We start from the raw sequence: 24,238 nt of genomic DNA, 5'->3' as shown, positions 1-24,238 counted from the left end.
TTTGCCTATCCACTTTAAAGATTGCACATGGATGAGTCACCTGGTCATGCTTGACAGACTGCAATAACAGAAACACCACCAGCTTTGGTGAATGGGTTTGTGCGCAACATTCCAGTACAATCGGAGGATCTTGGGTTCTCTTGCAATCGAAGAACAGGTCTAGCCAGATCAAGGACAATCTCATGTGATATGTGCGCCCACCAATCATACGCGATTTTACTTCGTTGCCTTGGGCTCTTTTAAAGACTGATTGAGAGGGGATTTTCCTCAGTACTGTAGGTGTGTTTGGGGATCCAGCAGTGGAATAAGGAGGGTGCAAGGTGAGTTTTCTGTGTCCATGAAGTGCATTCCTTTTATGTCTTTGAATGCTAAGGTCCTTTATTTTAAAAATATTTATTAAGTCAATAGATGTTCGGACCTGTTGCTTATTATATTAAAACAATTCATCATCTCTTTGCTGCTGTTTTCTGATAAATAATTACTAAGTTGAAATTCTCTGCATGGTTAGATTGAATTTCATTGGATTTGAGCAGTTTTTGCACAGGGTGGGAATTTGGAACTTTTCATCTGCTTCCCTCAATGATGATATCATTCTGTGTATCGCTGCTTAATGCTGCCACCAAGTTTGGCTGCAATAATACTACTTTCCTGGGAGAAAACACTGCTGAATTTGATAGGAGTTGGTTGAGTTGGTTGAGTTGAGTAGAGTTGGTTAGGATTGCACTGTTAAGAGGCAGGAAAGCAGTACAGGTGAAGGATTTGCATTTCCCTTCATTTTCTGTGAACAAGCACAAGATAAAAAAAGGATGAGTTTCTCCTGGTTCAGTTCAGTTAATCAAAAATTGGTACACACACACACACACACACACACTGGCTTTCTGCCTAGTGAACTCTTCACAAAGTTCTTGTAAGGATTGTTTCAGTTTTTCCCTTGTAGTATTTTGAAGGGGGCAGCCAACAAAACAGCTTTCAGGAAGGAGCCTTCAGTGCATTGAGAAGCTTTGAGCTATTCAATTAGGTTCATTGCAATCTTCTGACCTGCACGGTGAATCTGTGTTGTCTCAAGATCAGCCTCTTGTTTTGCTAGTGATATCTGTGTTGCTGAATCATAAGGTGAAACCCAGAGTGCAATTTTTTCACATACTCATTATCTTTTTTTGGAAGCCCCCCCCCCCCTGAATATTATGGGGCTTGCTCCAAGTAAGTGTGCGTCAGATTGCAGCTTAGGAAACTGTGCTATGACACAGCTTTGCTCTGATCATACATCCCACCCCAGATGGTTCATTCCTATTTTCTAAAATGTGTTTGAGCACTGTTATTTCTGCCATATAATCTGCTTGTCTAGCAAGCCTGTTCTTATTTATATAATAGCATTGTGTGGCTGGATAGCTGTAATTTTATGTTGGTTTTTTTTTTAAAAAAAAGATGTTCAAAAGCATGGAGGGTGTTTTACACAGAGTAGAACCATTGGAATTAATGGCTCTCACTTAGTCATGTTCTTTCATTTCAGTGTGTCTACTCTGTGCAAAACTTGGCTGAATGCCACCCCCACGACTCCACCTATTTAAAAGGGTTGTATTTAAGGGAGTGTTGTTAACTCTTGCAATTACGTTGCAAATGTTCAGATGTGCTCTCTTAAAATCAAGAATACCCCACCCTTTTCAAGGCAGTGTCAATGGTCTTTGAAGCATCTCAAAATCTTGCTTGGAGTGTATTTGTGTGTCTGTGTGTTGCTGTGTTGGGGTGTGTGTGTGTGTGTGTATAAAAAATGAGATAATATGTAATTATAGCACAATGGAGTAGTAGTATAATCACTTCCCCAAAACAGAACTGCCAAACAATCAGGCACAGTGTTTGGGCATCATTTCCAGTTGATGAGGACAGGATAACCACAGGAATGCATTCGGCCATGTGCCCTCTGAAACCCCAACCATCCTTGCTGATTGAAACTGGTCAGAGGAGGGTGGCAAGGTTGCTCCAAGGTGTTGTGAATGCATTTTTGCATTTTTGGTGCCAATCACCCTCAAGGAGGCAGTGGAGTGCCTGTACCTACTCTTTAAAAAGTGCAACCAGGATCCAACATTGTGCAATGACTACCAGCCAGTCTCCAGTAGGGTTGAGGGAGAGACTTGATTCTATTCTCATTTAAACACCTGCCTTTGCACTTTTGGGGGTGGGGGTGGGGGTGGGGAGTGAGAACAGAAACACAGCTATCCTTCCAAATTTGCAGCTCTCTGAATTCTGCACACAGTTCTCCAGCCAATAAGCATGCACAAAAATTACATATAACTGTGCTGGTGAAGATAGTATATGAAAATGCATTCTACTGTGGGATATTGCTCTGTAAAAAAATGTATATAGTAGACAAACTTGCATGCAAATATGTATATTAGGAGAAGTTCATATGGAAATACCGGTGAATATTCATGATGACCTTTTAAAATTACAAACTGCTGTGGAATTGTGAAGAACTGAGCTTAACTGTAGAAAAAATGAGAAAGTGAGACAACCCAAAATGTACAAAATCACCCACACCTGGTCATACTTCTTTTGGGAAGAAAGTGGTGGCGCAGCAACTGCCTGTGTTCCTGGATAACTCTGATTTCTGGGCCCACTTCAATCTGGATTTCGGCCTGGATTCAGGACTGAATCAGCCTTGGTTGCCTTGATGTATGACCTTTAGCAAAAGAGGGAGAAGGGGAGTTGTGTTGATCTCTCAGAGGTCTTTGACCACTGTTTCCTCCTAGGTGGGCTGTGTGAAATGAGTTATCAGAGGCACAGTTATTACATGCCTACGTGTGCAGTTGAGTCCAGATAGTAACACTGGGGGAGTGCTCCTCATCCTGTGGCACTTGTGCTGTGGTGCTCCATGGGACACCACATTGTCTCCAGTAAATATTTAACGTATTTATGAAATCATTGGAAGCAGCCGTTGGGAGTTTTGGAGCAAGGGGACCTTAGCGTGCTGATGACAGCCAGCTCTGTTTCTCGTAACCTCTAAATCAGTTGAAGCTGTGCAAGCCGTGATTAACTGGATGAAGGACAATAAACTGCGTCTGAATCCTAGGAAAGTGGAGGCTCTGTGGGTAGGTGGTTTCTGTGTCTGGAAGACAGGCCAGTTGCCTGTTCTGGATGGGGTTGTGTTCCCTCTAAAGGGGCAGGAATAAAGCTTGGGGATACTCTTGGATATATATTTGTCATCGGAAGCGCAAGAGACCTATGTGGCTAGGAATGCCTTTCACCAGCTTCATTGGGCATACCAGCTACAGCCATTTCTGGATCAGGACCATTTGACTACTTTACTCCATGCACTGGTAACCTCAGGACTGGATTATGGTAATGTACAGTATGTGGTGCTGCCCTTGGGCTGAATATGGAAGCTCCAGTTTGTGCTGAATGCAGTGGCTAGACTGCTGATGTGGACAGGTAGCTGACCACAGGCAACATCTCTGCTAAAATGTCTGCACTGGTTGCCCCTATGCTACCAGGCAGAACCCGCCTGCCCATGAGACAAGGTGAGGCAGTTGTCTCAGGTGGCAAATCCAGCCTCTGAAGAGTATACTACCACTGCTTGTCTGTGCCAGCTTGCCACTACCCACTCCTCCTCGAGTTACCTTTATTCCACGACCACCATCAGCATGGGGGATGGGGGAACAGCAGAGGAGAAACTCATAGTGGGGTTGCATTTTGTGTTTTGTCTGAAGCGGCAAAATGTCCAAGGCCAGGTTGGCTAGCGGGCCACGTTCAAGGCTCTTGTGATGATATACAAAGTCATGAACAACTTGAGTCCAGGATACATTAAGGACCACTTGAGCCTGCAGTTCCCAGTTTAGTCACTGAGATCATCTGGAGTAGAGCTGTCATTCCCCATGGCACAGAGGCCTGACTGGCTTTGACCAGAAGATAGGCATGTTGTGGAACACACTTTCAGCAGGGAATCGGCAACCATACTCACTTTTAGCATTTATTGGAAACCTTTTTGCGGCTGCTTAAAACATTACAGTACTGTTGAGCCAGTCACTTTGTTGATAATTTTGATACTACTTTAAACAGTAAGGTATGTAGTGATGTATGGAAGTGATAGCTGGACCATAAAGAAGGCTGATCGCTGAAGAATCGATGCTTTTGAATTATGGTCCTGGAGGAGACTCTTGAGAGTCCCATGGACTGCAAGAAGATCAAACCCATCCATTCTGAAGGAAATCAGCCCTGAGTGCTCAATGGAAGGACAGATCCTGAAGCTGAGGCTCCAATACTTTGAGAAGAGAAGACTCCCTGGAAAAGACCCTGATGTTGGGAAAGATTGAGGGTACAAGGAGAAGGGGACGACAGAGGACGAGATGGTTGGACAGTGTAGCATGAGTTTGACCAAACTGTGGGAGGCAGTGGAAGACAGGAGTGCCTGGCGTGCTCTGGTCCATGGGGTCACAAAGAGTCGGACATGACTAAATGACTAAACAACAACAACAACAACAACAACAACAACAATGTTTTAATGATGCACACTGCCCTGGTGTTTCACGATGCAACAATATATTAATACTTTTTATAAATAAAACCATTGCTGGTGTACAGTGCTACTTTTCTAGAAAAAGAGGTACTGGAATTTACCATAAACTCTTAGACTGAAGAACCCTTGTTCTCTTAGAATGGCAAAGGTGCCTACCTGAGAGGTGCCGGAACTGAGTTCCAGCGAGTTTTGGCTGCCGGGGGGAAGCCCTGCTGGTGTATAAGGTCTTAGTGAATACTTACACCATTGATACAATTGATGAAGCCATACTTTGAAGCCTATTTTGGCATTAAGATGCATATATATATAATCTAAATGATTGACTTTCTCACTGCCACATCCCCACTGCTTTTGTAATAAAAGGTCCACAATGAAAAATTCAAATCGACATGTGGAAATGCTAAATATGACTATGAAACTGATCAATGATGCTATAGATTAAAGCGAAGTGTCTCCCATTTCCCTAGATATAGATATGTCATGGAGCCTTGGGGCAAAGCATTTTCTACCATCAGATGAAAAATCGTTAGAAAATTGAATAGGGTTCACTGAAGAAACAGAGGTGTGGTCCTCATGAAATGGCTTGAGGACATGTTACGGCATGGATGCGTCATGTCTTGGGCGGGTGCACAGGGTAGGAGAGCACTTTGCCAATCTTGAGAAATTTTCTATTTCTTTTATTTTATGCTTCAATTCCTCTCAGTAGGCATATTGTATTATCTGGTGTGCCAATGTCCTGCCCTGAAAATTGGTTAACAGTGAGGTGAAACGGAGAAATTCAGCAAGCGTTGTTCTTGAACCAACAATCCTGTGGCAAAAGCTTTGGCAGACTATCTGAGAGAGAGTGAAAAGTATTGATAAGGGTGAAATTCAGCCCCTATGAAACACCTGTTTAGGAACACCAATAGCTGAATATTACCTCTAAGGCACCAATACATACATACTGGGAAGAAAGCACCACTAAATGTAATTGACTTCCTTCTGAGTAAACTTGCACAAGAGTGTGCTATAAAAGCATTTCCAGGACCCGAAAGGCTGTAGAAAAAAGCCTTTAAAAAATAAAAATAAAAACCTACATTTCTTTTGAATGAACTCTTTGTGTAAAACACATAGAATATCCCCAGATGCAACAAAGCGTGTCTCTTCCATAGTAGTCTCTACAGCTGCACTGTAACCTTCAAGCAATTTTATTTTACTCCCAAAAGCTCACTCCCCCATTGTCTCCAGAGACAGATGGAATATCTTGGACTCCTGTAGATACCATATAATAATCTCTCTTGAAGGGGTGATGTCTGGACCACACATACCATGGCAGCTATTCATTCTTCTGATCTAATATAAACCTGGAACTGTCCTTTAGTGCTATCGCTGTGCATGGCAATTAGACTGACATGATTCTCGAAAGACAAACCCCTTCCTGTAGGAGCTTACAGTCTCTAAATTGTTAATGGAGAATGACACAGGGTGACCTGGGAAAGGGAGAGACATGAGTAATGAGGCCTTGCCTTTTATTTGGCTGGCAATGCATCTCTTACCTGCTAGTCTAATATGAGCAAGTATAGCTCTGTGAACTTCCATGAGTGGCGCACATACCTGACACTGTGGGAGCCTTCCGTCATGACACCATTTATTTTTAAAAAATTATAAACTGCTGGATCAAAAACTTCTCCATTCTCCGAGCTGCCACCTGGTTCACTTGTTTGCATAGGAATTTTAGACTGTGCACTCCACGAATCCACAGGCAAGCATAAGAGGGTTCGATTTCCCATCTTGCTCATAACAATTCAGGGCAGTTGTCAGTATAGTAAAGGTAAAGGGACCCCTGACCATTAGGTCCAGTCGTGACTGACTCTGGGGTTGCAGCGCTCAAGCCGCCTAATGCTGCTTTTCCCTAGATGTGGTTTAATGTGCATCAAGATCATGCCACAGAATTCTCTGTTTCCACCCATTATACACACCCACACGCCCAATAAACCCAACTGTCCCTCTTAGAATTTACAAAAATGAAATAGGTCAGTCTTCCCAGACCTGAGGCCCTCTAAATCTTTCAGACAGACTTACCCCTCTCGTGATCTCTGACCGTGACCCATGATGATGTGAATTGTAATCCAAAACATCTGGACGGTGCTCGGTTTGGCAGTGCTGCTATAGGCTGTGGCAGGGGATGTCAACCTTCCTGGGCCAGTGGACTCCTTTGCGATTTTGAGTAATTTCTGTTGGCGCCAGTCACAAAATGGTTGCCATGGAGGCATGTAAGGGAGACTGATCAATCCAAACAGCTACTGAGCAGAGAGAGCCAGCTGTCTTTCGTGCTTTGTGGATTTTCAAGGGGATGTGACCTTTCATATGACAGGTACATTTGGTGCCCATGGGTCCTGTGTAGGTGACGCCTGGGCTTTGGCTACCCTTTTCTTCATCATGGCATCCCGTTGTACTTTTACATTCTACCTTTTATTTCATGCCAGCTGCTTCCTTAATACAGTGGTACCTCGGGTTAAGAACTTAATTTGTTCCGGAGGTCCATTCTTAACCTGAAACTGTTCTTAATCTGAAGCACCACTTTAGCTAATGGGGCTCCTGCTGCCGTTGCGCCACCGCTGCATGATTTCTGTTCTCATCCTGAAGCAAAGTTCTTAACCCAAGGTAATATTTCTGGGTTAGCAGAGTCTGTAACCTTAAGTGTATGTAACCCGAGGTACCACTGTACGTGCATGGCTTCATTTCATTTTCTGCACTAGACCTGGGCAAATAGCTGCAAGCAAATCAGAACTCCGGTTCTGAAAGCAAGCTTCCTGCGTGTGTGTTTTTTTGAGGACAATAAATGCATAAACTAACGTGATATTAGTTCTGAGAGAAAGATAAAGAAGCCTGTTCAACTGGCTGAGGAACTGGTCTAAGCAGGGGCATTCCAGCCTCTGTGGCACGAAGGAAACTATTATCTGATCTCAATAATTTTAAGGGCAGTGGAGGCGGTGCAGATTTCACTTGCTTAGGGAAGAGTAGGAAGTTAAACATTTTAAAATTAAAGATTACAATCCCACGTATTACTACTACTTGGCAGTAACTGTGTTATTCAGTAGGTCTTTTGTCTGTCTATACATTTGTGGATTTGGAGTGAAACCTATGTTAGCCATCATATAATGAAAGCATTCATACATAATGGTAAAGCATGGTTTAGCATTTCAAAAAAGAGCCTCAGGTTTGTCTCTCTTCGCTACGCTCTCTTCCTCTAGTATCATAGTGAGGATACTGGAAACTTCCACTTCTGCTTTAGATTCACCACGTTGTTGAATTAACTTTTAACTTTAAACCATTGCTGTGCTGAAATAACTTTGAACTATGGTTAATCTTAACTATGGTTTGTGAAAACAAGCTGCCTTCTAAACTATGGTTTGAAGTTGGCTTGTTTGCACTAATCATGGTTAAGATTAACCAGTTTATCTGGGCTTGGACAATACATCAAGCTGCTCTTCATCCTAAATGGAACCAAAGCTTCTGACTGTCTTGTGGCCAGAAAATAGTTAATGTGGTCAGAAAACTCTGAATATAATTGGAATATTCAAAACATACTATTTATTTCTAAATTCACACCTGTAAAATAGCATGTGAAAAATTTGTGCAAATCTCAGTCATCTTCTACCCTCTTTTCATGTGATGACTTTTCTCTGTTTGGGGGCGGGGGGGTAGGTGTAAGGTGACACTTTGCCTGTAGGTAGAGAAATGGGGACAAATACAATTCACTTCTCATTTAAAGGCAAATCTACCAAATTCAAATTTTCCAAAACAATCTGTGAACCCAAACGCAGCCATCTTTCAAAATCTGTACTTCTACGAATTGTGCAGTGAAGTTTTATAACCAAATATTGTGTACAGAAATGCATATAGTCGAGTAATGCATGCATAAATAAGTTTGCAATAGTGAAAATTGTACACAAAACATCATATTAGTGCAAAGGTGTGCATTAGACACAGTTATGTAAAAATGTCACAATTGGGGGGAAATTGTATTAAAATGCTGGTGAACTTTCATGATAACCTTTTTTAATAAAAAGATTACAAAATGATGTGAAAATGTGGAGAACTGAACTCAGGACTGGAAACTTGAGAAACCAAGATAAATGGAAATGGACAGATTTTCCCTTCCCTACCTGTGCAGCAACCTTTTTAGGGCATGCTTACTCTTCTTCATTAAAAGTGAGAACTGAATTGGTAGCGATGAAACAGCCTTCTCCAAATATCTTCTACACCTTGTCAAAGACTGGCTTGGATGCTCTTACACCAATACCACTTCTTTTGCACTCCCCATCTTGTTATTCTGTGTCTCCGTTGACATTAAGCCTACTGCAGGGTTTCCCAAACTTGGGTCTCCAGCTGGCCTACTGGACCACTGAGCCTCTTAGATATACGCTGCAACATACTTCATTCACAGTATCCCTACTATTTTAGTAGACCGGGTGATTGAGACCACAGTGGGAGTTGTCAGAAGTGGCATTAGGGTTGTTGGTTTGATTTAATGGAAAAGAGGATCTATATCCAACTAGATCAGCAGAAATTTGACAGGCCCCCCATAATTGTGTGTACTGGAATGGCTTCAGCTATTGATTTCAGCCTGTGGTTCAGTTATTAAAGGTGAAGAGGTTCCGTCCATGAAAAAGGTGACTAGCATGATGACACATCATTCCTGCCCATGGCTGAAGGACGTAAGCCCTATTCAGATGTTTAAACCCATGCATTTCCCATTGTACAAGGGTGTGTTGTGCTTGCTGCATCACTGTGACCAACCTCACAAATCCTCCATGCATGGAAGGGTGAACTTCTAAGGCAGGCAGACTGCTGTATCCTGCAGGCTCACAACATGACTTATAACCCTGATCTGAAAGGGAACTGACACGAGTGTGCCAGGTTCTCCACTACAGATGTTCAAACCCTATACACGAAGGACTGTGGGATCCAGCTGAAGGGGGAGTTTGTCTTGCCCCTGTCTGTAGCATGTCAGAGTTGAGGGTATTTGAATTCCGTTAAGAATTCCTTGGGTGCCCAGTCGAGAGCTCAGAACTTTCAAAAATGCAACTGGAATGTGACTCTCCTGGTCTCTCATGTTCCAGCTACAACTGGCTCTTCACATTATCTTCCCGTGCCTCTTTTGTCACAGATGCTGAAGCATAGTTTTAGTGTCTCACATGGGTGTGACTTTCTCCCTGGGAAGGTTGGGTCAGACTCGCTGCAGGCAATCTGCGTGAAATGGGCAATGACATTTTCAGCTATGCAGCAGAACCCATAGCCCAAGGTAGAAGGCGCCTCCTAGACTGGAAACGGGTGTGACAAGTTTATGAAAACACTTCACGCACGATGCAGCTTTAGACTTCACAAAAGTGGGAGGATGTACAAGCATTGTATTTTATTTTTATTTTTTAGAAGGTGACTGTAAATTAAAGCAGGGCTGCATCGTTCCTCTTGTTTCTGATATTTGGGTATGAGTACCAATGCTTATTTAGTCAAAATTCCACCATTTGTTATCTATTTATTGACTTTATATACCTCCCTATATCCGGGGGTCTCAGGGCAGTTCACAGAATAATATGCACAAAAGTGAACAATATCCACAAAAGTGGGGTGCCGGCAGGCTTGGGGAAACTCCAAGTTTTGAAGAAGTACAAAAAAATATTTAGGAAACAAGCCTAAAGCCACACACATTGGCTTGTTTGGTGGCTACAGAATGCAGACCAGGGTGGAGGAGATGGCAAACCAGATGGAAAGGGCAATGGAATGGAGTGTCCCAATGGAGGGCATGGCCCACTGACTAGAACTGAACAAGGCTATTCCACACTGCAACATTTTGTGTATTTGTGTATCCTGTGTATTTGTGTGTGTGTAATCTTCCAAATGTGGTATTGCAAGAAATACAGTCAGTCTGAACCTGCATTTATAGATCACTACACATTTACAATATCTGTGCTGCTGACTCTCAAACTTCGGGAATATATACACACAAAAACAATCAATTTGAATTGTGCAACTTAAATTGGTTGTACTAGACCCAACATTTTAAAGCAACATGGACTAAAGTCGCTTCTGGGGGCCATCTGGGATTAGGACCAGAAGCTTAAACTTCATTAGTTTCATAGTTGATCGGCCCCTGACCCCACTGAACAGTTCTACTCAAAGGGCACCTTGGTGACTGCAGCATCAGGTATAGCCAGATGCATTTTGTCTATTCTCTTCCTTCTGTGCCTGGCTATTTGGATAATTGAGGACACCTATGGGATTCATGAAACTTTCATTTCCTAGGTATGGTTTGTACCAGGGATGGGGAAGCTATGGCTCTCCAGGTGTTCTTGGGCTCCAATTCCCATCAGTCCCAGCCAGCATGTCCAATGGTTTTTAATAATCTGGAAGCCCTCTCGTTTCCCATCCTGGTTTACACTGTGATCCGATTCATGTGTGCTCCGTTTCCTCTGCTTGCCCTTCTAGATAACTTTGAACAGCCTTTGGTCCAATAAAAGATATGGCCTCTGTTTGCTCTGTCATCTACTTTTTTATCAGTTCTCAAATGATCTCTGAGTTACCTTTTAAATTCCACAAATGTATACATATATCACATATATCTGTGATGAAACTTTCCATTTTCCATGGGTAGGTATTGAAAGAATGTACAAACCTGCTTACAGGTACACCAAATAAAAAGTTATGTGGATAGTTTGTTCTGATGTAATTTCCGAGGCTTCTTTCTCAATATATCAATATATCATAGTAGTTTGTGTGTGCTTGTTCTTGCTTTCAAGGGCAGAGGTGGGAGGGCAGGCAGAAAGCTTTTGGGAGAACCTACAGCGCTGATAAATCTGTAATTTGCTTCTAGGTTGCACAGCAGACTGAAAATGGCAAAAGGTGATACTGGTGCACGATGTTTCCAAGGCTTGCTCATCATGGGGAATGTCGTCATGGGGGTAAGTGGACTTGAAATATATAGTATGGGAGTTGGCTACTTCACGGATGCAGTCCCTCATAGATTAATTAAATCTACTTCCAGAGGGAAGCACTTTTCCAGTGATATGTATGTCTCTTGAAATTATCCCATTAATACATATGCATTTATGTAGTAGAAGGTATCATGATTATGGCTGCAAAGACAGATGAAAGTATAGATCCACATTTTTGATCCCCAATAGTCTTGTCACATTTGAAGTTCACTGTATTCCCTCCTCTGAGGATTGTAAATGCAATTTTGTGTGTTTTATTTTTTTAAAAAAAATCTACCTTGTTTTTAGATATATATATATATTTAATGCATAAATATATTTGTGTTGGCAAGGCAAGAAGGGTTGTTGAAAAAACCTTGAAGGCACCTCTCCCATTTCACTCTTCAAATAAGTAAAAGGAAAAGAATAGCAAGGTGTTTGTGTAGAATAGAGGTCAGCAAAATCTGGTATATGTCAGGTGGGGGGCAGTGCTGGCACAAGAGGCATCAAGCAGCATTTAACTCAAACACAAGCAATGGACAATGCAAGAAAACTATTGCCGTGTTAACTATTGCCTAGCTTCTTTGCAAATAAATCTGAAGATGGAGAATTAGCTGCGACAGGTCATGTGGCAGAAGTGTAGATAGCAATGTGTCGTTCTTTCAATCACAAATTTGTACAAGAGTTGGACGATGTGGGATGCCCTTAGTAGTAGATGAGTGAGCCAAACTTTTGAATTGTGTGTTCAATATGGGCTCAAGTTTTTGTCCTCAGGTCAAGCAAAAACCCTTGGGTTGACAGTGATATGTCTGTTTGGTTGTCTCTTCTCAGTGTTGTGGCCTTGCACTCATGGCAGAGTGTATATTCTTCGTGTCAGATCAGCAAACCCTTTATCCATTGCTGGAAGCTACCGACAATGACGACATCTATGGTGCTGCCTGGATTGGGATCTTCACTGGCTTCGCTTTCTTTTGTATGGCAGTCCTTGGTATTGTTGGTGTCGTGAAGTCAAATAGGACAATGCTATTGGTGGTAAGTTGGATAGTCACCAAGAGTATTCAGCATTCTCCAAGAGGATGGTCAGTATATTTCTGACTTTTTGTACCCAAAGGAATTTCCTAAACGGTAAAAAGGGTGTTGGAGAGAGTACTTCCTTGGCAACTTGGTAATAACTATGTGTGCAGAGTCTCAGAAAATGGAATAATCATGAGTGTCAGGGACATTGTGCACAAATGAAACTTAATGTTTTGTCTTCCATTCTGTTGCAGTTCTAGCACAGAAGAAGTAGAAACTTATTCAATTATAGATATGTGTGCATAGTTTGCTGTCAATCATTGTGAAAGATATGGCAGAAAAAGTGAGAGACATATTATTCTGAGTAGATACCTTGCATTATCATTCCACAAAGCACAACTGCAAAAAAAGAATAGAAAAGAGGATGTCACCGTAGGAATTGTATCCATGAGTCTCTAGTCTGAGAGGAAAAAGCTTCCAGTTGACTATGACTGAAATCTTAGTGTAGTGTAAAGCTGTTTTCTTCAGCCTTGGCCCCCAGATACTGTCTACCTGCAACACCTGTCATCCATGCCCATGGCTAAATTGACTTATGATGATGGAAGTTGTCATCAGACAATATCTGGGGACCCCAAGTTGAAGGACACTTGTGTAAGGAAACATCTCTTTTTAAAGAGATGATGTAGCTATTACAATCCACGAATTCATCCTTGTTTAGGAGGAACTGTGTTGTTGTTGTTGTTTTAATACCCAAAACAGATCTTCCTATTGAAGATAGAGTGGGCATGAGGTGGAAATTACTTTGCAGTATAGAATCAAGATTTACAACTTTCTGCTATAGGATCACTGAGGTCTTTGTGGGAGTCACTGTAGGTGGTCTCCTACGACTTGGAGGCATGGCTCATTTGCACCAGGAATTGTGCACTCAGAGTTGGGGCCCCAATTTTATGAAACTTCCTTCCAGCTGAGCTCAAACAGGGTCCCTCCCAGCACCTGTTGAAGGCATGTTTTTTTTTAAAAAAAAATTATTCTAGCAGGTATTTCAATTTTTACCTTTCCTCTAGTGTATTTTCTGTACACTGCTTGGAAGCAGTTGTAGCTAAGCAGTATATAAATTGTTTAAGTAAATAAATAATGAGCGCCTCCACTCTTGGAGGCAGTATGCCACTGAATGCCAGGGGGGGTTATGCTGGGATATGGGGTGGTGCTCTTTTGCTCCAGTTCTGCTTTGGGGGTTCCTGTAGTCATTTGGTGGGTTGTTGTGATAAAAGGATGCTGGACTACATGGGTCTTTTGCCTGGTCTGGCAGGCTGCTCTTAATCTACCTTTTCAGAAGGAAAAAGTAGAAGCTTAGCAACCTACCCCAAGAATCACGTGTTCCTTTTCATCTCAAGGATCTAAACCTGACGGCTAAGTGTACATAGCATCCTTTGTTGACATGGTGTTGTTTTTTTGGCTTTTTTTCAGTATATCATCCTGCTGATGATAGTCTTTGCCTTTGAAGTTGCCTCCAGCATCACAGCAGCTGTGCACCGAGACTTTGTAAGTACTCTGCGCCATTGGTTTCTCATTCTCTCAGATCTTCCCAATTTCATCCTTGAGGTGAAAAGGATAAAATCTTTGGCAGAGGCCCTTCTGATGGTGCTTTCCTTAGCAAAAGTACATCATGAATGTTGGAAGGGGAGGCCATTTTCTGTAGTGGGGACCCAACTTTGGAAGGACTTCCGCAAAGAGGTTGAACTGGCACCGGCATTACAACCTTTTTGGCATGAGGACAAGGCGTTTTGATCTGCCCAGACATTTTAAATCAGGCATCCCCAAACTCAGCCCTCCAGATGTTTTGGGACTACAACTCCCATCATCCCTAGCTAACAGGACCAGTGGTCAGGGATGGTGGTCCCAAAACATCTGGAGGGCCGAGTTTGGGGGTGCCTGCTTTAAATGGTTGTGCTTCCTCAGTCTGCCTCACAGATTTTGTTGCCTCTGCGTTTACAGTTTGTATGAAGGCGTTTTGTACAAAAGTGTTTGGTATGGATGGATTTTATTTATTTCTGTCTGTTTGTACACTGACCCAGAATCTTTCTGGCTGAAGGGTGGTTTAGCAATAATTTAATAAAATTAAAATGGCTTGGGCCTGGGTTGCACATCTGCCAAAGGCATATGGCTCTACAAGAATGAGGCTCTAAGCAGAATGAACATGATGGCTAAGAAGATATATGACTGACGATTCCACCCCCCCCCCCCTATGATTTATGCTATATTTATGATATTTTATTATGTTCTATTATATTAATTATTGTTTGTAAGCCACTTTGGGATTCATTTGAGTGAAAAGCAGCATAGAAATAGTACCAGTCAATCAATATGTGGGAGACTAGGTTTTATTAGATTATATAAATTATTAGATTATCAAGTAATTTGGAGATATTTAATTTTAGTATTTTGGCCATTACATGTTTAGGCAGCAATGAATGGCAAACTGTTCATTATTTATTTCCTTGAACTTTCCTCATGATGTAATCCTCTGTCAAAGTCTGGTCAAGGGTATCTCTGCATTTACCCAGCAGTTTATTCCATTTCCCTACTAATTCCCACATTATATTTGAGCTTTCACACCACGTAAAAGCTATTCCGGAAATCAAGTGGAAGATAGTGCAAGTTTTGTTCTCATTCCCCTGTTGTTTGCTGCTACTGCTGCTGCTGCTTCTTCCTCCTCCTTTTTTTTTTTTTTAAAAAAAAAACATTTGCAAGCCTGGAACCCTGGAAAATCAGGGGAGTTTTACAAAGGGCTGTTGACTGTATTCAGCCAAGGCCTTACAGGATCATCCCCTCCCCTCAACAGCTGCTGAAAGGAGGTGGCAATCCCAATTTCTAATGTTCCTTTCACACTGTAGTAACCTACTGGTGTGAATAAGATTTAATGTGACATGGTGTGGTATACAGGTTCTGCAGCGTGAAAGAAATGTTAGAAATTGGGACAAGAAGTGGTACCATTATACTTAGTAAAAGAAACACAATAAATACTATGTCTGGATGATAACAATAACAATAACAATTTATTACTTATACCCCACCCACTCTGGGCAGCTTCCAACAGGATATTAAAAATACATTAAAACACTAGTCATTAAAAAACTTCCCCAAACAAGGGTGCCTTCAGATGTCTTCTAAACGCCAGATAGTTGTTTATTCCTTTGACAACTGATGGGAGGGCGTTCCACCAGGAATGTAGCCTCTGTTGGTTATTACTGGGATGGAGGCTTCGGTCCTATTGAGAGTCTTCCTTTCTCAGAAATCTGGCGGACATTCATACACCCCTCTCTCATTGTCACGCAGCTCACCCCCAATCTCTTCTTGAAGCAAATGCTGGAAAAATACCAGAATCCAGACCCCATCAACAATGACGACAAATGGAAGAGTGAAGGTATCACCAGGACGTGGGATCGGCTCATGTTGCAGGTAATGATGAGGGGTGCATTTTTGTAAATCTTCGCTCCAGCCTTAAGAATACAGCTCTAAATGTTGTCAGACTCTCTAGTCTGATGCTTCTGTAGGCACATCTTTCCTCTGTCCTGTGAGCAAACAAGTTTTTGCTGGACGGTTCCTATGTTTTGTATGACTATTAATAATGAAATGCTGCTAAATCCCTTCTAAGGCTTCTGTTGGATTCTTAAGTGTATTTGTTTATTCTTACTTTTATGTTGCTGTGCACACTTCCTTCGGGGAAGGCGAAGGGTTATGTTTTTGAGAGTGGTCAGTGTATTAACAATGACTTTCCACATCTTGCTATTGCCCAGTATTAGAAGCACCACCTTTCAACACTTCTTAAACTCGTATTATCCAACTTCCATATCTCAGCCCAGCTGTACTGATACACATTCAGATTTCTTCAGATATAAAAATAATGGGTGGAACTCAGAGTCGTGCTAAGGTGATTCTTCCACCATCACAGTAATTTCTGCTTACCAGACAGAACAATCTCCCCTCTCCTTCCTTTGCACGCTGCTATTGGGGTTCTCTTGACCCTCCCAAGCAGTTGTGGGAAGCAAAGTCCCATTGTGCCAGCAGGAAATGTTAAGCTGGCTTCTGCTAGCCAAAAAACTTAGATAAATCTGGGCCATTGAACATGTGGTATAAAATGAAAATAACTTTGTTTAGCACAGTAGTAGCTAAACTTGGCTAAAACTGTAATCCTGGGATGATTAACCCAGCTGAACTCAGGTGGATGTTATTGCAAGTATATGCTCCAGGTATAGGGTGGTATATAAAGTCAATAATAATAATAATAATAATAATAATAATAATAATAATAATATGCATGTATTGGATTTGAACTGGCCTATAAATGGTTTGGAGTAGACACCTCTGTTTAAAACTCCTTGAGATATTTTACTGCTCTCTCTACTTCACCTGGAACAATGCACCATCTTTCCACACTTGAATGAAATTATCTTGATCCAGATTTAATTATCCTGATCCAGACTGAATAGTTGGGAATAATATAGGCCCGCTTTATTTTAAGCATGCCTTCCATGCCAATCCCACTCAGTTGAATAGAATTATGAAAAGGATTCATCCAAGACCTGAAGGCTTTTGAATGCAATGTATGGTTAGGCTCCTTTTGTTTGCAACTATGTGATTCCATTATGTTTTAGGTAAGCCATCTTAGGATGGCATCTGTGCCCTGGAAAGGTGGCCTAGAAATATCAAAAACAGGTGAATTTACAGGATTTACTAGTCAGAACATCTTGTAATAAACATAGGCCATTGATGTGGTACTCACACTATGTTCTTATAATTTATATAAATTTATTATAATAATATAATATAATATAATATAATATAATAATATAATATAATATAATATAATATAATAATAAGTCATATAACATAGGACAGTCTTTAGGTGACAAAGGCTGCAGTCCACCTCCACCTTCATGCTGGAGCTTTATGAAGGTGGCACTGTTGCCAGGTAAGAAGGTTAAGGCTCACTACATCAATTTAGAGCTGGTGCTGGTCAAAAAGCTTTTGCTGGTCAAAAGCTTTTGCGCAATGGCACTGAAGCCAAGTCAGGATCTCAGTGTGGCTCAGCCCTTCCCAGTTCCTGCCTCTGAAATACCCCATTTCAAGGCATTCTACCAGCAGAGGTCTTGTCCACACTCTTGGTAGCCAGTATAGCTGGGAAAGCTGATTAGAAGGACATCTCTGTCCACATCAGCTCCACCCACCATCCTACCCAGTGCCATGGGGGGGGGGGTGGATTGCTCAGTTTCGATCACCTTTTAAAATTGTTAAAAACAACAACCATGGTGGAGGTGGGAAGCAAAATTTCAACAACCTAATATATGAAACATAAAACGCCAGCTTCCAGCTGGGTAAGGGGAATGTTCTGGGACTTTTCAGCAGTCTAGTGCAGCACTAACATAAAGCTTTGTATCAGCTGGATGCAATTCCGTGAAATACCCAAAGGGAAGGAGAAAGTCTTAAGCTGGTGCTCAGAAGTATGTCTGTGTTGGAGCCAGGCAGGCCTCACTTGGGAGGGCAGGAGACCGCAGCTGAAGATTCTGGCAATATTCTAGTAGTTTCACTATTTGTAGAGCATGGGGTCCCTAACTGAGTATCAGCCTATCCTACATTATGTTACATTCCTTTCCTTCTCAGCAAAGTTCTCTCTAGTTTTTGAATGTCGCACAAGGTGCTTAATTGCCTTAACCCTAATGAGCAACTTTCTCTCTCCTTCTTAAACCCAGAATAAGTGCTGCGGTGTGGTTGGCCCATCAGACTGGCAAGCATATAACTCTGTATTTAGAAAAAGGAACCAAGATGCAGATTTTCCTTGGCCACGCCAATGCTGCGTAATGGATCTTCTAGGAAAGTCAATAAACGTGGATGCCTGCAAACTGGGGATGGATGGCTATTACCATAAAGATGTAAGAATACCTTCTTTGTCTTACTTTTTGGGGTGATTGAAATGCTTATCTCAATTATTTACTTCCCAGAATGTCGGTGAAGTGCTGAAAACCAAAAGTGTTATACAAGGTTGAAGCCTTGCAGCTGCAAAAAAAGAGAGAAAAGATTATTTCTTCCTGCTCTCTATTTGGGGTGGGGTAATAGAAAGCACAGGGGCAGGAGAATAGGATGCAGATGATACCTAGTTCTACCTCTCTCTTAAATCGGAACCAGTGAAGGCGGTGAAGGTTCTGTGTGAGTGCCTGGAGGCGATTGGAGAATGGATGGCAGCTGATGGATTGGGTTGAATTCTGACAAGACAGAAGTACTTTTTGGGGGGGACGGGGCAGGCGGGTGTGGGGGACTCCTTGGTCCTCAATGGGGCAACTGTGCCCCTGAAGGATCAGGTGTGCAGCCTGGGAGTCATTTTGGACTCACAGCTGTCCATGGACGCGCAAGTCAATTCTGTGTCCAGGGCAGCTGTCTACCAGCTCCATCTGGTATGCAGGCTGAGACCCTACCTGCCCGCAGACTGTCTCGCCAGAGTGGTACATGCTCTAGTTATCTCCTGCTTGGACTACTGCAATGCGCTCTACATGGGGCTACCTTTGAAGGTGACCCAGAAACTACAACTAATCCAGAATGCGGCAGCTAGACTGGTGACTGTGAGTTGCCGTCGAGACCACATAACACCGGTCTTGAAAGACCTACATTGGTTCCCAGTACGTTTCCAGGCACAATTCAAAGTGTTGGTGCTGAACTTTAAAGCCCTAAACAGCCTTGGCCCAGTATACTTGGAGGAGCCTCTCCACCCCCATTGTTCTGCCCGGACACTGAGGTCCAGCTCCAAGGGCCTTCTGGCGGTTCCCTCACTGCGAGAAGCAAAGTTACAGGGACCCAGGCAGAGGGCCTTCTTGGTAGTGGCGCCCGTTCTGTGGAACGCCCTCCCATCAGATGTCAAAGAAATAAACAACTATCTGACCTTTAGGACAGGCAGCCCTGTTTAGGGAAGTTTTTAATGACTGATGTTTTAATGTATTTTTAATCTCTTGTTGGAAGCCGCCCAGAGTGGCTGGGGAAAGTAATAAGTAATAAGTAATAAGTAATAAGTAATAAGTAATAAGTAATAAATGATTGTTGTTATTATTTGTGGCTGATGCACTCTCATGTGCAGTGTGTACAGCAGCTGGGAGACATAGCAGCAAAGCTGTATGAGTGCTAATAAGTTTGGTTTTGTGTTTTACAAAGTGGGCCCTGAAAGCATGTTTGGACTTCAGGTTAACTGCTGCAGTCCTCGTTCCAAGGCTTAATACTGGAAACAGTGAACTAACCTGAGGCTGTAGAGTTTCTAGACAAGTTCACCAGCTCTAAGCTAAAGCCTGTGATGTCTGGAATGATGCCTTGGTTGCCCTGAAACTGATTCTCTTGTTGGTTTGTTCTGATTACTTAGGGCTGCTATCCAATCATCTCTGGCCCAATGGACAGACATGCTTGGGGTGTTGCCTGGTTTGGTTTCGCCATTCTGTGCTGGACTGTGAGTATCTAATTGTAATGTCTTGCATGTTGGGTAAGATACCTCTTATTTAGCGAAAGCATGAAACTTGTTCTGCATCTGTTGGGGACTCTCTGAGTTCAGAATGGTACATATTCAGGTGCTATGTCTGAGTTTTCAATTTTTAAAATGTGGTGTCTTAATTGTTTTAACCTGCCCTGGGACCTTGGGGTGAAGGATGTACAAATCACCACCACCATCATCTTTCTCTCCCCCACCCACTGGCTTTTAAGAATAAAGTTCCTGGACATTTGGACTTATTATAATCCACAGTTTTCTTTATTGAAATGACAAAAATTAAGTTTTTTTTTGCTAATTGCTTCCAAGTTTCCAATCATACATTCACTTCAGTTTCCTAAGAAAGCTTTAACTGCCATGAATGACATATTTGAACTAATACTGACTTCTGATGGTGTCAGAACCTGATGATTTTTATAGTATGTTGAATGTAGCAGTTTATGAAGATGATGATACACAGTTGTTCTAGAATTATAGCTCCTAGTTTTCTCTATTGGTAGAAATCAGTTGGCAGGATTTTTATCTTCAACGACAGTATGTTGGTGATTATTGCCAAAAAGACACAAACACACACCACAAAGCACAGTAGGTCCCTGCACAGACACAACAGCTAAGGGGAGGCATCTTAACTCCTTATCACTAATTCCCCTTTGAAACTAGTTCATCCCTTCTTACTCTTGCTGCACTTCCACCCTCCTGCCATTTTAGAACTTGATTGTAAGCTACTTGAGGCAGAGACCTGTCTCTTCCTTCATATTATTCTGTACACTAGTGCTATACAGCCAATGTCACTTGGTTATCAATGAATTATAGATAAATAATATGGCTTGATTACCTGGAAGACATTGCTGGAAGAACTCTTAAAAAATTCTTCCTATTTTGGAACAATGCCTATGGGTTGATCAGTACTAAGCTTTTTGAGCCAGCTAAGGTCAAATAAGCCTTTTGCATCCGGGAAAACTTGTTTCGAGTACCCAGTTTGTTTGGACTATACTTGCAGGACACTTGTAATACCAACCTATGTTTACATAGTGCCTAAACTGGTGTAACCAGCAGCAGTGTAAATGTGAAATGACCTCTAGGGAGACAGTAAAATGACTATGAATAAACCTGGGAGACGGGTTATTGCCTAATCACAGGCATGTGGACAGCACAGATTGGTCTGCACGTAATACAAAAACATGGAGGAGCCACTGCAAACTTTGGGTTGTGTGCCCCCCCCCTTCTTCTCTTTGCATCCAGCACAGCTAAAAGGAAGAGACCGGAAGTTTCTGCTACCAATTTCAAGTAGCTGTTCACTCAAACCCTAAACTGTAGTTCAGCTCAACTATGTTTTGTTAACAATAATGGTTTGAAGTTGGGGTTTTTTAAAAAGCAAACCATAGTTTAACCCCCGTTTGTTGTGTTCAGATGACATGGCAAGACTTGGTTGATCTACAATAGAAGTGGAAGCTTAAGGATTCATCAATGCAGTCATAACAGAGGGGGAAGTGGGAGTTCGTGAGCCCTAAGGGTGGTAAAGATCTCATAAGATTAAACTATAGCTTAGCAAATATTTCCACCACCCAGGGGTATACAAATCACTTAAATCAGGGGTGAAGAACCCTTTTTGGGCAGATCTTTATTAGATCCTATCAGATTACCGGTGCCCACTTGTCAATCACCTAACATCACATAAGTTGTCAGATGGGTGTGGTCTGATGAACCCCCTGGTGGGCCACATTTGGTGCAAGGACCACAGGTTCCCCACCCCATCCTAAATGATAAGCACAGAGAAATAAAATTGTGAAATGACCAACGTGGGATTGCGGGTGGAGAGATCAGTGCTGAGCAGGAATGTTGTTGTTGTTTAGTCATTTAGTCGTATCCGACTCTTCGTGACCCCCATGGACCAGAGCACGCCAGGCACTCCTGTCTTCCACTGCCTCCCACAGTTTGGTCAAACTCATGCTGGTAGCTTCGAGAACACTATCCAACCATCTCGTCCTCTGTCGTCCCCTTCTCCTTGTGCCCTCAATCTTTCCCAAAAGCAGGAATATGGACCCACAAATTAATTAATAGCTTCAGGCAACTAGAACAGTCTCTCTCTCTCTCTCTCTCTCTCTCTCTCTCTCTCTCTCTCTCTAATATTGTAGGATAGGAATCTAGCAGGAATTCGGCCAGGGTGTCTGTGTGGTAGAAGGCATCAAGAAAGAAGTACCCTTCTGGCACAATATCGTCTCCCCGCCCCCCAAACTCTAAAAGGAATGGGTCAGTGGGAAAGCACCTCAACCGGATTTCCACTCCACTTCCAAACTTTTGTTCCCTCCTTTTTGTCTTATCCAATGGGAAATGTCTTGAATGTTCTGAAAATAGATTGTAGCTATGCTGCAACAAGGGACAGATAGTTTTTCTGCTTTGGATGGAAACAGCACTAAAATGTTAACATTATTAGAAGATGAACAGAATTGTAAAAAAATAAAAATAGCCTGGGAGTCTTGGCGGGCCTTCTGTGAAAACCTCTTGTTGCTGCTGCTTTTCAGCATATAGGTCTCCTTCTTTTTAATTCCAGTGCATTGGTTTTCATCTGTATTTCTCCATTGTGGTCAAGCATCCCACAGAAACTGGGCCTCGGGGTCAAATATAGTAGATGCAGCCCAGAGTTACTTCCATTCCACATAATTATGTTGTTTGTGCAGACTGACTTCAGGCTGTCCCTCTGGCTGGTAGAGTTTTGGGGTGGGAGATCTGGGCAAGCTGCGTAAGTAAGCTGTTGCAATGGCATAAGGTGTGGTCCTTCCTGAGTGGTTGTTTTCTTTTTCCCTTGCAGACTTGGGTCCTTCTTTGTACCATGTTCTACTGGAGCAGAATCGAGTATTAAAGAAGCAGTATCCTACCAACCTGTCCTCCTTGGAGTTGACACATTCTTTTCTTTAAAATGTGATGTCTATGTAATATATTTCTCTCTATGGAAGTTCTGATCTCTCCTCTTCACCACAATGCTCCCCACCCCCCACCCCCATTTCAAACACAGCAGGTCTAATACCTGCAAGATGAAAAACGGGTAGTTGCCTTTTAATTTGCTCTGTATTCCAAAACTTTGGGTACATTAAAACATCATTGGATGGGTATGCTACTCCCAGAAAGAGCAAAAGAGGAAGAAATGGCTCCAAATGCATCAACTGATCTGAAGCCAGTTGTCTGGAACAAGTAGGTTTCAAGATGTAATGCTCCATCAAGTATTATAATTTCCTCTGCTTTGTGTATCAGATCTTCTTTCTTTTGTAATGTTTTGAACTATTTTAATGGACTATTGATCTCCTTACATGTTATACAGCAAACAACTTTATCCATGAACTAGTCGAGCTAGTCGGATATCACCCTTTCGCTATAAAGATTGAACTGGGTGAGCCTGCTTTGCTGTGGTGATCAGTAAACTACGTGTGTGACGCTGTTTCCGTAGCTACCTATTTCAACTGATCACTGATATTCACACCTTTTCCCGTGGTTCTTACCTCAACCAGCCCATGTAATATTTGTTGTCACTTTTGCTTTGGAGAGCTTTATTTTTAAAGCAGCAGAAGCTGGCAGTGGAAGAATTTAACATTTTCTTCTCCTCTTGAATTAAATATGTTGTTCATGGAGTTCACTAGAGGGCTAAGCTTACTAACGTGACATGAGGGCAAAACTGGTTTTACAAGGAATATTTTTGAACTGGTCCATTCTGATACTTTGTTCTACATACATCAAGTTTTGCTCCTTTTTTTGTGATATTTTGTTCCTTGTACAGAATGTTCTAAGATGAAAACTTCCTCTCTCCCCCCCCATCCACATGTAAGCTCCAAGAACATACCACCCGCCCTGTTTCATGTATATTTTATTCTTCAAATCTTTAATAATAAAGTGGAGTTAAAAGATAAGAAAGACAGAAATGTTTAGGACAAATGGAGCTTTCTTTCACATGTGATCCAAGTATATTGGTTTTGTGTTCAAAAGCTGAAAAATGAGAACAAATAAAAGCTTATGCTGGAGGGAAACCTTCAAGGACAAAACTGGCTAGTTAATCCCAACAAAACATCTGCGTCTTCGCATTCTTGTGATGAAAATGATAGCATCCTTCCACAGTGGGATTCTCAAGCAACAAGACCTGACTTTGAATATAATTTTAATGTTATTTCAGCACTCAACACTGCCCACACCAGAAAAGTGAACTGCAGATTTAAGAGCTAAATTGCTAACTTACAAATGAAATAGCAAGTC

At 42.0% G+C, this 24,238-nt stretch overlaps 1 protein-coding gene across 1 annotated transcript; it reads left to right on the top strand.

The window, feature by feature from the left end:
• Positions 1–200: 200 nt before the first annotated feature.
• Positions 201–24,053, top strand: UPK1B (uroplakin 1B). Its single transcript, XM_028726533.2, has 8 exons — positions 201–320; positions 11,367–11,454; positions 12,298–12,498; positions 13,948–14,022; positions 15,817–15,939; positions 18,231–18,410; positions 19,880–19,963; positions 22,809–24,053. The coding sequence occupies exons 2-8, from the start codon at positions 11,386–11,388 to the stop codon at positions 22,857–22,859; spliced, it is 783 nt and encodes a 260-aa protein (XP_028582366.1). The 5' UTR covers positions 201–320; positions 11,367–11,385; the 3' UTR covers positions 22,860–24,053.
• The last annotated feature ends 185 nt before the right edge of the window (positions 24,054–24,238 follow it).

This window comes from Podarcis muralis, chromosome 4, assembly GCF_964188315.1.
Source record: "Podarcis muralis chromosome 4, rPodMur119.hap1.1, whole genome shotgun sequence".
Taxonomy (NCBI): Eukaryota; Metazoa; Chordata; class Lepidosauria; order Squamata; family Lacertidae; genus Podarcis; species Podarcis muralis.
Note: the sequence above shows the minus strand (reverse complement) of the source record. Positions and strands in the feature narration are given on the sequence as shown.

Coding starts and splice junctions, on each gene's coding strand:
- UPK1B (XM_028726533.2), top strand. CDS start 11,386: ATGGCAAAAGGTGATACTGGTGCACGATGTTTCCAAGGCTTGCTCATC. Junction 12,499..13,947: donor ATAGGACAATGCTATTGGTG/GTAAGTTGGATA, acceptor GCTTTTTTTCAG/TATATCATCCTGCTGATGAT. Junction 18,411..19,879: donor ATGGCTATTACCATAAAGAT/GTAAGAATACCT, acceptor CTGATTACTTAG/GGCTGCTATCCAATCATCTC.